This window comes from Erpetoichthys calabaricus, chromosome 13 (genome assembly GCF_900747795.2).
Source record: "Erpetoichthys calabaricus chromosome 13, fErpCal1.3, whole genome shotgun sequence".
Lineage (NCBI taxonomy): Eukaryota > Metazoa > Chordata > Cladistia > Polypteriformes > Polypteridae > Erpetoichthys > Erpetoichthys calabaricus.
The window spans coordinates 121,427,239-121,441,582 of NC_041406.2; the positions used below are offsets into that span (position 1 = coordinate 121,427,239).

The 14,344-nt window shown below is 42.3% G+C and overlaps 1 protein-coding gene across 1 annotated transcript in view; it reads left to right on the forward strand.

Moving 5' to 3' along the window:
- Window positions 1-14,344, forward strand: part of dcaf13 (ddb1 and cul4 associated factor 13) — a 280,107-nt gene that overhangs the window by 2,159 nt on the left and 263,604 nt on the right. The window contains exon 3 of the mRNA XM_051936090.1: window positions 1,930-2,037. Coding sequence (XP_051792050.1) covers window positions 1,930-2,037 — 108 coding nt within the window. The remainder of the gene's footprint in view (window positions 1-1,929; window positions 2,038-14,344) is intronic.

Genomic DNA, 14,344 nt, shown 5'->3' on the forward strand with positions numbered 1-14,344 from the left:
GTTTCTGTTTGTTTACAATTGCGCAAGCGGATACACGTGACCGCATTCAGGTCGTAACGCAAGATGTTGGTCGTAAATCAAAATAAAAATTTTGGTCGTAAATCAAGTTGTTCGCATGTCAAGCCGGTCGTATATCAAGGGTCGACTGTAATATAAAATGTACAGTAAATGTATTGTGATAAAGGTGCTATATTGGCACCTACCCAACACAGACTAACACCAGAGGCACGGGCAAAATAGTCTTTATTTTCTTCAGCCGTGGGACATGTCTTCCCCGGGCACTACACAGTCCCCTAACACAAATTCACAGTAAATCACACCCCAAATCACTCTTCTTTCCTCCACTCCTTCCGACTTTGGTGTGCTGAGTAGTGGCTGCAGGCTCCCTTTATAGCCCACCCAGAAGTGCTTCAGGTAATTAACCTAAATTAGGCTGCACTTCCAGGTGTGGCTGCATTGCCACCCACACCGGCTCACCCTCTGGCGGTGGTCATGGAGCCCAACCAGGATAAGCTCCGGTGTTCCATAACACCGGCCCCGATGCAACCCAAGGGGACTGCCACCAAGTGTTCCGGGGGACGTAGCGTGCATCCCATGGCTGCTCCCCCAGATCCAGTGTTGGAAGAGGCGGCCAGGCACAGTATGTATATGTGTGTGTGTGTGTGTGTATGTGTATATATACACATAATATATAATATATACAGTAATCCCTCCTCCATCGCGGGGGTTGCGTTCCAGAGCCACCCGCGAAATAAGAAAATCCGCGAAGTAGAAACCATATGTTTATATGGTTATTTTTATATTGTCATGCTTGGGTCACAGATTTGCGCAGAAACACAGGAGGTTGTAGAGAGACAGGAACGTTATTCAAACACTGCAAACAAACATTTGTCTCTTTTTCAAAAGTTTAAACTGTGCCCCATGACAAGACAGAGATGACAGTTCTGTCTCGCAATTAAAAGAATGCAAACATATCTTCCTCTTCAAAGGAAACAGAGAGGAAAGCAAACAAATCAATAGGGCTGTTTGTGCCGCGGTGCTTCGCATACTTAAAAGACAAAGCTGTTGAAGGCAGCAGCTCACACCCCCTCCGTCAGGAGCAGGGAGAGAGAGAGAGAGAGAGAAAAACAAAGTCAAAAATCAATACGTGCCCTTTGAGCTTTTAAGTATGCGAAGCACCGTGCAGCATGTTGCTTCACTAAGCAGCTGCACAGAAGGTTGCAACATGAAGATAATCTTTCAGCATTTTTAGACGAGCGTCCGTATCGTCTAGGTGTGCGAACAGCCCCCCTGCTCACACCCCCTACGTCAGGATCAGAGAAAGGCAGCGCAAGAGAGAGAGAAAGTAAGTTGGGTTTCTTCTCAGCCATCTGCTAATAGCGTCCCTTGTATGAAATCAACTGGGCAAACCAACTGAGGAAGCATGTACCAGAAATTAAAAGACCCATTGTCCTCAGAAATCCGCGAACCAGCAAAAAATCTGCGATATATATTTAAATATGCTTACATATAAAATCCGCGATAGAGTGAAGCCGCGAAAGGCGAAGCGCGATATAGCGAGGGATCACTGTATATATATTATATATTATATATATATATAATACACACACATATATGTATATGTATGTATATATATATATATATATGTATGTGTATATGTATGTATGTATGTATATATATATATATATATATATATATATATATATATATATATATATATGTATTACACACACACCATTGAATTTGATGTACTTTAGAATAGTAGACTTGAATTTTCTGGTATTGGGAATTCTTTGTAACATTGCTGCTTCTATATTTTCCTTTAAATGTTATATTTTACTTCACTGATAATGGTAATTTGATTGTTTATAATGGCCTGATAACAAAATGTTAAACATATTTGTTTTTGTTGCCTTTCTCAATTGTTAGGTGAAAATATGGCATCTGCCTACTCGGAAATGTACACGTACTTTAAAAGCACATGAAGGTTTTGTACGGGATATTTGTGTTCGATATTGTGGAACTTCATTTTTTACGGTAAGTAATGAAAGTCAAAACAGTGAAATATTTTTGTTTCCAATATTTTGAGGTCAGCAACATTCAAACAATATGAATTTCAGAAAAATTCAGGATGTCTAAAATGGGTCTGATGTTAATGATGCATCCAAAGTGCCAAAGAAAGAAGAGGATGTAGTGGCCTTGAAGCGCAGTGCACAGAAACAAACCTGAAACAACAAATGCAAATGGCGCAGCATGCAACAAAATGACTAATGTGCAAACAAATTGAGGTGCATAAAAGCATAGAGCATTGGATAACCTAAATTAAAGCATAAAAAATGATTTAAGCTAAAAGTACAGTACGTCACAATTTAAACCGTTTTTCAATGAGTGGTGAGGTAGAAGCGAGAATGTTAAAGATAAATCTTTTTTTTTCTTCTCAGTATTTTCATATACTTTGGCAGAAAACACAGACATTTGCACTAGTATACACAGTACTGATATATTATTTAACTTGCACAATGTAGTGTTTGTATGGCAGTTTTATTCCTAGTATTATTAACTTTTCATGTCCGTACCATTGTAGTATTTAGTGAGAACCTAAAATGTATAGGAACAACTCGGGTGTGAGAGGAGAACGGAGTCGGCCTCTTTAGGCCAGACTGCTGGGCTGTGGCCCTAAAAATATAGTGTTAGCTTCTTAAGGTCACACACTCCACCTGGCTCTCTCACACCCAGGGTCTGAGGCAACCCCTATCAGAATCAGAATTAACTTTATTGGGCAGGTACACTAATGTGTAATAGGAATTTGTCTTGATAGTATTGGTGCAACATACTGTACAAGTACAACACAGAATTAAAAATGATAAATATAAGAAGATAAAATTTAATGCAGCATCCATGGGCAATACAAAGAAATAGAGATAATAGGATTAAAACAAGGGGGCTCCGACCCCTGCTCGCTTCGCTCGCCTACACCCGGCGTTTTGAACCCGTGCCCGCTGGGCAGCCATAGTTTCAGACGCGCGTTGTAGGAGCCTGCGTTGTTTTGAAGCCGTGCGTGCCCTGCTTCTGCGGTTTGAGACGCGCGTTGTAGGCGTCCATGTTCATTGTATGTGTCTATGCGGGCTCGTTTCTGTAGCTCCGTTAGTGGAGCTGTATGGTTTTGGAGCCGAGACAGTTATGCATCTGCGGTTTCAGACGCGCGTTGTAGGTGCCCACGTGTATTGTGGAGCTGTATAGTTTTGGAGACATGATCGTGACTCCAGTAGTTCTCCGTTGTATACCGTTAGTAATATGAATAATTGAACTTACTGTTAATATGGAGTGATGTCTGTGGTTGCACTGTCAATAATGCATCACTGTAATGTGATTCACCTATGCTGTATAGTTTGGACGTGTGAGGATGATGTACGTTTAATACGGAGCGTTTGCCCGTGTCACTCTGGGGTCCCCCACTGTTAATACGGAGCTCCGTCCGTACTATCATGCGGTGCATTGTGGACTACTGCGGAGTCTGTAGTGTTTACCGTTTCACTTTGTATCTCGGTCAGTCGAGCTCTTGTTTTTGAAGCTTTTGAATTCCAGTTTTCATTATCTGTAACCTGCTCGCCATGTGTTTGGCCCCCTTGTTTAACCTCTTTATGACGTTTTACTTTGTTTTCTAATCTGTCTTTCATTTCTGACCTCGCGTTATCCTGCTTTTGTTTCAATGACATCTGGTCCGTGGTGATTATATTTTCCCTTTTTCGAGTAATAATTTCCATTTGTTTGCGATACTGTGATCTTTACCGTACTGTTAATAATGCATCACTGTAATGTGATTCACCTATGCTGTATAGTTTGGACGTGTGAGGATAACGTATGTTTAATACGGAGCGTTTGCCCGTGTCACTCTGGGGCCACCCACTGTTAACACGGAGCTCTTTCCGAACTATTATGCGGTGCACTGTGGACCACTGCGGGCTCCGTAGTGTTTCCCGTTGTTGAGCTGTTTGGTTTTGGAGCCGAGACAGTGTTGCTTCCGCGGTTTCAGACGCGTGTCCGTACCATCTCGGGTTTGATGTATGAACCTTTGTGGACTCCGTAGTGTGTCCCGTTTCACTCTGGGGCGGGGCGTTGACTCCTCTTGTTTTACTATGTCTCCTGCGTCCATGGGTATGTACCTGCTTCCATATTACTTCTCTCCCGTTTCACTGTGGGTGGGGGGGGGGGGCTTTGTGTGGCGCCTGCGCACTATGTCTCCTGCGTCCACGGGCATGTACCTGCGTCCATATCCGGTTTACCATTCTCGGTTAGTAATATAGATGTCCAAGCAGTTTAGTGTGCAGGTATGCACAGATAGTGAGCAGAAGCTCATACCTGATTCGTAAGAATAACTGCACGTGGGTAAAAAAAAAAAAATTTAGGTGAGGGTTGTTTTAGCTTTCACTGCACAAATACATTTGCCAGAGGGAAGTTTTTGGAACAGGTGATGCCCTAGGTGAGTTGAATCAGTGATGATGTTTGCACCCCTCTTCCCTACCCTGGGCTCATGTAGGACTTCAGTGTGTGGGAAGTTACAACCTATGATCCTTTCACAGGTTTTGATTATGCATTGCAGATTGGCATTAGTCTGTGCAAGGGGCAGCACCAAACCAGAAAGTTGTAGGCATGCTCAGAATGGACTTGATGATGGCTTTATAAAACTGAATCAATATTACTTTAGGGAATTGACTTTCCTTAGATGATGGAAAAAAGAATGTTCTCTGATGAGCATTCTTTATAAGGCATGTGATGTTATTGGTTCACTTAAAGTTTTGTGACAGGGCAGTGCCCAGAGACTTAAATGATTCTGTCACCCCAACGGCTGAGTCATTTATAGCAAGTGATAGATGAGCCTGTGACTGTTTCCTGAAATCTGTGATCATTTCCCAAGTTCTTTTAAATGTTATGGTCTAATTTATTATGGCTGCACCACAATGTTGGGTTTTCCAACTGTTGACAATATATGGATTGTATGAAATGTAGGCCAATTGCCATTTTGCCGTCTGCAAATTTAAGAAGTTTGACAGACGAATCACCAGAGGTTCAGTCATTTGTATAAAGTGAGAAGAGTAGTGGAGAAAAGGACACCCTTGCGGTGTACTAGTACTAAGGGTTAGTGGGACAGATGTGTGCCCAACTGGACATGGCAGGTTGAACTGGGTGTTTCTTATCAAGGAGCTCTGGGTTGATTGTATTGAAAATCGCGCTAAAGTCTACAAGCAAGATCCTCACAGATGCCCCTGGCTTATCAAGGTATTGGTAAATAAAGCTCAGACCTAAATTTACTGCATCATCCGCAGACCAGTTGTCTCTGTATGCAAACTGAAATAGGTCCAGGAAGTCTTATATAGCCAGTCAAAGTCATAATCCCCCAATAAGTTCAAACATTGTTAGTTTAAATCTCCCTTAATAATTATTCAAGACACATGCAATTTCTGTTCCATGGGTTACTCATATGACCAAATCAGCTTGCCAAGTTTAGTTCAAGTCTATGAAGATGAGGTCCAAAAATGTGATGAATTGACTTGGTATTACCCTTCTCTGGGTACTTCCGCCCCTTTAGACAGTACTAGATGAGCATGCACCTCTCGCATTTGCGCCTTGGGGCACTATAGTATTGTCAATACTGTGTTTTATTTTTGGACTAGGGGGCTCCGCCCCCTGCTCGCTTTGCTCGCCAACCCCTGGTCTTGGGTAACCCGCAATAGATTTGAAAGAGATTATTGTCTGTCTTGGTAATTGTTACATATGTATCATTTTCACCGTCACGACATCTGTAGGTCTATGTAATATATGTACAGTGGGTACAGAAAGTATTCAGACCCCCTTCAATTTTTCACTCTTTGTCATATTGCAGGCATTTGCTAAAATCATTTAAATTAATTTTTTCCCTCATTAATGTACACACAGCACCCCATATTGACAGACAAAAAAAAGAATTTTTGAACTTGTTGCAGATTTATTAAAAAAGAAAAACTGAAATATCACATGGTCCTAAGTATTCAGACCCTTTGCTCAGTATTTAGTAGAAGCACCCTTTTGAGCTAATACAGCCATGAGTCTTTTTGGGAAAGATACAACAAGTTTTTCACACCTGGATTTGGGGATCCTCTGCCATTCCTCCTTGCAGATCCTCTCCAGTTCTGTCAGGTTGGATGGTAAACGTTGGTGGACATCCATTTTTAGGTCTCTCCAGAGATGCTCAATTGGGTTTAAGTCAGGACTCTGGCTGGGCCATTCAAGAACAGTCACAGAGTTGTTGTGAAGCCACTCCTTCGTTATTTTAGCTGTGTGCTTAGGGTTATTGTCTCTTTAGAAGGTAAACCTTCGGCCCAGTCTGAGGTCCTTAGCACTCTGGAGAAGGTTTTTGTCCAGGATATCCCTGTACTTGGCCGCATTCATCTTTCCCTCGATTGCAACCAGTCGTCCTGTCCCTGCAGCTGAAAAACACCCCCACAGCATGATGCTCCCACCGCCATGCTTCACTGTGAGGACTGTATTGGACAAGTGATGAGCAGTGCCTGGTTGTCTCCACACATACCGCTTAGAATTAAGGCCAACTCCCACATGGAGTTTGCTAAAAGACACCTGAAGGACTCTGAGATGGTGAGAAATAAGATTCTCTGGTCTGATGAGACCAAGATAGAACATTTTGGCCTTAATTCTAAGCGGTATGTGTGGAGACAACCAGGCACTGCTCATCACTTGTCCAATACAGTCCCCACAGTGAAGCATGGCGGTGGCAGCATCATGCTGTGGGGGTGTTTTTCAGCTGCAGGGATAGGACGACTGGTTGCAATCGAGGGAAAGATGAATGCGGCCAAGTACAGGGATATCCTGGACAAAAACCTTCTCCAGAGTGCTAAGGACCTCAGACTGGGCCGAAGGTTTACCTTCTAAAGAGACAATAACCCTAAGCACACAGCTAAAATAACGAAGGAGTGGCTTCACAACAACTCTGTGACTGTTCTTGAATGGCCCAGCCAGAGTCCTGACTTAAACCCAATTGAGCATCTCTGGAGAGACCTAAAAATGGATGTCCACCAACGTTTACCATCCAACCTGACAGAACTGGAGAGGATCTGCAAGGAGGAATGGCAGAGGATCCCCAAATCCAGGTGTGAAAAACTTGTATCTTTCCCAAAAAGACTCATGGCTGTATTAGCTCAAAAGGGTGCTTCTACTAAATACTGAGCAAAGGGTCTGAATACTTAGGACCATGTGATATTTCAGTTTTTCTTTTTTAATAAATCTGCAACAAGTTCAAAAATTCTTTTTTTTGTCTGTCAATATGGGGTGCTGTGTGTACATTAATGAGGGAAAAAATTAATTTAAATGATTTTAGCAAATGGCTGCAATATGACAGAGTGAAAAATTGAAGGGGGTCTGAATACTTTCCGTACCCACTGTAAATGACAATAGCAGTTTAATTGTTATGTAAGTATAGAATGTTGTTGATTAGGTATACGTTGTTTACTGTTAGTAATATGGATAATTGCACTTACTGTTAAAATTACCCATTTCCGTTAGTTGAACTCTTTCGGGGCAGGACGCGGAAGCCTCTTCTGTTTGTGTTTTCTGTGAGTACTTATAGTGTTGTATTACTGTAATGTGATTTACATATGCTGTGGAGTCCGGATGTTCGGGGCTTCTGTACTATCTTGGGTTTTTGCTTGCGGTGCTTTAGAAGCGTGTTGTAAGCGCCTGCACCTTCCGCACTATGTCGGGTTTGACTATGCTGTGTAGTGTGGACGTGTAGGGTTTTGTACTCTCTTGAGAAGGCCACATACAGTCGGTTTTGGAGCCGTGACCGTGACTCCATTAGTTATAGGTTGTTTACTGTTAGTAATATGGCTAATTGCACGTACTGTTAAAATTACTTATTTCTGTTAGTTGAGCTCTTTTGTTTCTGAGCCGTGGCTCCTTCGCTTGCGGTGTATAGGCGCATGCGCCCTCCGTACTATGTTGGGTTTGACTATGCTGTGTTTTGTGGACGTTTGGGGCCTCCGTACTTTCTCTGGTTTGACTGTGGGGCGGGACGCCGAAGCCTCTTCTGTTTGTGTTTTCTGTGAGTACTTATAATGTCTTACTGTAATGTGATTCACATATGCTGTGGAGTCCGGATCTTTGGGGCTTCTGTACTATCTCGGGTTTTTGCTTGCAGTGCTTTCGAAGCACGTTGTAGGCGCCTGCACCTTCCGTACTATGTCGGGTTTGACTATGCTGTTTAGTGTGGACGTGTGTCAGTTGAGCTCTTTCTTTTTAGAGCCGTGCCTGCTTTGCTTGCGGCATTTCAGACGCGCGTTGTAGGCGCCTACGTTCATTGATTCTATCCAGGCGGGCTCGTGGTTTACCATTCTCGGTTAGCCTGTGTTTTCTGTGGTTGTACTGTCAATATTGTATTACTGTAATGTGATTCACATATGTTGTGGAGTCCGGATCTGTGGGGTTTCTGTACTATCTCGTGTTTATGCTTGCGGTGTGTTAGAAGCGCGTGGACCATGCTGTGTAGTGTGGACGTTTAGTTCAGAAGCGCGTTGTAGGCGCCTGCGACTTTCGTACTTTCCCGCGCCTTCCGTACTATCTTTGTGGACCTGTGGGGCCTCCGTAGCCTCTTCCGTTTGACTCTGGGGTGCATCGCAGAATCCTCTTTTTTTGTGTGGCTGTGTCATTAGTCGTTAGCTATGGGCGCGTTGTTGCTTCATTTCTTATTTACGTTAGTTGAGCTCTTTCGTTTTTGAGCCGTGACTCCTTCGTTCACGGTGGATTAGACATCGCTTGCGGTTTATGAGACGCGCGCTGTAGGCGCCTGCGCGCTATGTCTCCTGCGTCCATTGCCGTGTACCTGGGTCCGTGCCTTCCGGTTTACCATTCTCGGTTAGTAATATGGATTAAATACTCCCCTGTTTTACTCTGTGGAGTCTCCTATAGCAATTTGTTGCAACAGTCCTTTTGATTGTCGCATTCCCTGATCCAGTGTGAATCAGGTACTTCCTGTATTTTGATATTACCATATTTAGAAAGTGACCGCAGTGCATGACAGGAGCAAAACATTCCTTTTAGTGGATGTTTTTTTGTTAAGTCATAATGTCTTTTAATGTCTGTTATATTTTTAGTATGGTCACTGTTAACACTAGAATTACCAGAGCCTAGGAAAAAACTCATAGATCCGGCCCACCTTAAATCCGTTCGCACCTCTCCCTCAGCGTCTTGACAAAATGTTGGCATAAACTATATAATGTGTGAAGCCTGAAGTCCAAAGATCAAATAAACACTTTCACGAAAGGTTCAAGGATGATACAACAGCTTCTGTGGCATAGCGGTAAGATTTGCTGACTTGTAATCGAGTCCCCTGTTCGATTCCGACTGCCTCCTGTATTTGCCGTTTTCAGTAGTGAGCTGCTCTTATTGTTAATATTATACAGTACACACATACATTTGGTTTGCGTCTGTAACAGATGGTGTACATTTATAGGACTTGTAAAAGTTACCTTTTTTTTTTTTTTTTTTTTTTCATTTTTATTCTCTCTGTAACGATCATGATACATACTACCGCCCTAGGGATCTGTTGCTGTTAGTTTTTATTTGAAACTGGGAGTAACTGTAGATGTGAGTGGTGTTTTGAGGCAATGGAACTGGACATTCCCTAATCTGGAGGGATAAAAGCTGACACACAAACCCTGGTGAATCTGCCGCCTTCGTATCTCACCATCACTTGATTTTTTTTTTTTTATTCAGTTTTATAGAGTGTTCCTGCTCACGCTGAATTAGTATGCACCAATCAAAGTAATTCTAGACCACACCTCTGAACTTGTTCCATTAAATGGACTCCAGGTGTGCTAAATTCTGACTGCAATGAGCTTTTTTAAAAAGTAATTAGCTTAGGGTTCACTTATTTTTTCCAACCTTCAGTTTCACAGTTTGAATGATTTATTCAATTTGGTCAAAAATTCTCTGAAAGTCCGTGTATCTTTAGTTAAGTGGAGACTGTTTGTTCATTATTGTGACTGACATGAAGATACGACCATGTTTTATATGGGAATTAGACATATAGATAATTCCTAGGGGTTCACAAACTTTTTACTTTGACTGTATATTTAAAAAAAAAAAAAAAATTTGAATCCACTTCAATTTGGGTTATGCATGGCTTGTTTTGTTTTCATGCTTCAAAATGTTTGTGAAGTCGTTGCTTTGTTTGTGTGCTGCTCCATTTGCGTTTGTTGTTTCTGATTTGTTTTTGAACATTTTGTTTGTTTTGGTGTTTTCTGATGGTTTTTGCGTGATTCAGTTTGTTTTCTGCACATTAAACTTCAGGGCCACCATAAGTGAATGAATACGAGAAAGACTTGGTAATGGCCAATCAAGACAGTTACTACTGTTAGAAATCATTATTGGCAACAATATAAACGGCAACTGCATGCTGAGTATGCTGTGCTAAAATAATAAGTTTTGAAATTTTAATCCTGAAATCAATGGGGCCCCTCTAGTACTCCTTAATGCAGTACCTACAATTTAATAAAGTCATACATGTTTTACCACCAAATGTGAATAGTAGAAATTTAAAATCTGGTCTTAATGTGATTGAAGTTGTTTAAGAATTTAAGTTGTATATTCTTGTTAATTGTAATAATGATCCCTTGCCTTTATCTTTTAAGTTAACTGTAAAGTAGTAAGGTACCTTTTTGAGTCTCTTAATTGTAGATAGATACTTTATTAATCCCAAGGGGAAATTCACATACTCCAGCAGCAGCATACTGATACAAAAAACAATATTAAAGAGTAATAAAAATGCAGGTAAAAACAGACAATAACTTTGAATAATGTTAACATTTACCCCCCTGGGTGGAATTGAAGAGTCGCATAGTTTGGGGGAGGAACGATCTCCTCAGTCTGTCAGTGGAGCAGGACAGTGACAGCAGTCTGTCGCTGAAGCTGCGCCTCTGTCTGGAATTGACACTGTTTAGTGGATTCTCCATAATTGATAGGAGCCTGCTGAGCGCCTGTCACTCTACCACGGATGTCAAACTGTCCAGCTCCATGCCTACAATAGAGCCTGCCTTCCTCGCCAGTTTGTCCAGGTGTGAGGCGTCCTTCTTAATGCTGCCTCCCCAGCACACCACCGTGTAGAAGAGGGCACTCGCCACAACCATCTGATGGAACATCTGCAGCATCTTATTGCAGATGTTGAAGGACGCCAGTCTTCTAAGGAAGTATAGTTGGCTCTGTCCTCTCTTGCACAGAGAATCAGTATTGGCAGTCCAGTCCAATTTATCCTCCAGCTGCACTCCCAGGTATTTATAGTTCTGCACACAGTCTCCTCTGATAATCACAGGGTCCAGGAGGGGCCTGAGTCTCCTAAAATCCACCACCAGTTCCTTGGTTTTGCTGGTGTTCAGGTGTAAGTGGTTTGAGTCGCACCATTTAACAAAGTCCTTGATGAGGTTCCTATACTCCTCCTCCTGCCCACTCCTGATGCAGCCCATGATAGCAGCGTCGTCACCGATCTTTCTTTTGCACGTGGCAGGACTCTGAGTTGTATTGGAAGTCCGATGTATATAGGCTGAACAGGACAGGAGAAAGTACAGTCCCCTGCGGCGCTCCTGTGTTGCTGACCACAATGTCAGACCTGCAGTTCCCGAGACGCACATACTGAGGTCTGTTTTTAAGATAGTCCATGATCCATGCCACTAGGTATGAATCTACTCCCATCTCTGTCAGCTTGTCCCTAAGGAGCAGAGGTTGGATGGTGTTGAAGGTGCTAGAGAAGTCCAGAAACATAATTCTTACAGCACCACTGCCTCTGTCCAAGTGGGAGAGGAATCAGTGTAACATATACAGTAGATGATGGCATCCTCCGCTCCCACCTTCTCCTGGTATGCGAACTGCAGAGGGTCGAGGGCATGGCGGACCTGTGGCCTCAGGTGGTGAAGCAGCAGCCGCTCCATGGTCTTCATCACATTTGACGTCGGAGCGACAGGCCTGAAGTCATTCTGCTCACCAGGACGTGATACCTTAGGGACTGGGGTGATACAAGATGTTTTCCAAAGCCTCGGGACTCTCCCCTGTTCCAGGCTCAGGTTGAAGATGCGCTGCAGAGGACTCCCCAGCTCCAGCGCACAGGCCTTCAGCAGTCGTGGCGATACTCCATCTGGACCATCTTCACTGCTGTAATTGTGGGTGGGGATGTCTCTCCTTTGCTAGTATTCATTATTATTGTAAAACATTTCAGTGGTCATTCCTGCGTGAAATAACAGAATGAATTGTCTTTGGCATGATCATGCAGTTTATGTTCTAGTCCAGTGATGGCGAACCTTTTTAGAGACAGAGTGCACAAATTGCAACTCAACACCCACTTATTTATTGCAAAGTGCCAACACGGCAATTTAACCCGAATACTGAGGTTTTAGTTTAGATAAAACAACTCCTACATTAGCATCTTTTGTCTTAAAAGAAAAACACAATAACAGAGCTTTCAATGATACAAACAACTTTTTATTGAAAGGGAAAAGTTTGCATTTGGCATGCTTTTGAACAATTAATATGAGTTTTGCTGTTGTATGCATGCTGATAATTTGTCTAACCTTGGCTCATACTTTGTAAGTTTTGAGAGCAACACATGTAGCATTCAGGTCATCTGTTTCTGGTGTCAGATTTGATATAATTCAAAGCTGAAAACAGCTGCTCAAAAGCATAAGATGATCCAAACAAAGTAAGGAAAACAATCCCAAGTGCTTTCATTGACTTAAAATTATTTGGCAGAGAATTCCACACTTCAAAGATTTCATTTTCAGAAGTAACAGTGCTGTCCTTTGTCATCCCTTCTATATTCTCAAGTGTTTCACGCAGGTTCTCCTGATTAACCTCTCTTTTTTTTTTTTTTTTTTTTTTTTCTCCCCTTTCCATCTGCCTTGTGCTTCTATTATATATTATGGATCAGGTGTGGTGATTAGCAGCTCCCGGCAACAATTACAGATGCACTTAAACGAGGACCGCCCGCATCACAAAGCTCCCGGGAACCTCTCTGGCCACACTACCAGCCCCCCTCTAAGTCGCGAGTGCGGCAATTATCTATTAAAACTGGCCTTTTTAATTTTAAGCTGTGGACCCACTATACCACATCATCTCCAACCCCCACCACGGGAATCACCTTCTCCACGGACTCAACAGGCTGCAGTCTGCTCTGCACCCTCACGCCACATGTGAGCCGCCCGCCTTACCCCAGACCGGAGGTAGGAATCACTCCCATTGGTCTGTTGGGCAGAGGGGCGAATGATGCGAGAAAAGTACTCGGGTGTGTGTGGAGAGGGGGAGGGGAGCAGCCCGGCCCCGCGTCCCTCTGGCTTTCTAGTAATGAACTCTGTGCTGGGGCGCATTCCCTTGGAGAGGGCTCTGAGTGCCCCCTCTGGCACACATGCAATAGTTTTGCCACCACTGTCCTAGTCCATGTGCATCATATCACTATACCACTAAGCTTTTCAGATTGTGTATGTTTTTAAGTGAAAGTAGCTAAGTTAATTTGTCTCATGCTTCTGATTAGTTGCACTGTTTAAAATAACCACAGTAAAATAATTTATAGTTTATATTTGAGTTGCCTTTCATATTCCTTTTCCATTTTTGCTTAGTTTAATGGTAGCTAGAGTTGTCTGTCCCTATTTGACTGTAATTAGTTTGGGGAAAAAAAAGTCTTCTTCCAAGGCAAAAATCAGACATTTGATAAAGTCAGAGAGAGAACACAATCTAACTGTATCATAATGTTACTTTGCAATACTGTAGTATTTTGTAGATCTATTTTTGCACATTCTTTCAGTCTACCTTTTTGTAATGTTGAATGGTTAGCTGATCTTCATTAGTAAAACTTATAGCTACATCCCTTCCTAGCATAGTCTGAGGCGGTCGTTTTTACCCCACTGCTCAAAAGTTTGATCTAAAGGTGTACTTGGAACAGATTTGTGTACATTCTCCAGTACCCTAAAAGTATGAATTCAGTTTTGGACATTTTTATGATTCCCATTTTAAATGCAAGATCACTGGCTATTGTGTTAAGACATTCCCATTAAAGCAGATTAAAAAAAATCCATAATTCTTATAAACCCACTCATGCAAAGTGGCATTGTGTGGAAGATGTTGCCTATCTCATCAAACATCTGAAAAAAGCAGAAAAAAAATATGGACAGAGCGGCATCAAACCAAATGGAAAACTGTCATTTTTATTTTTTCTTCAATTCTTATAATATATAACTCCTGTGTAAAGAATCTTTTCTGTGTCAGCTGTTCACATTTAGCTACCTCCGACAGCACATGGTGTCACACTATTAGTTTC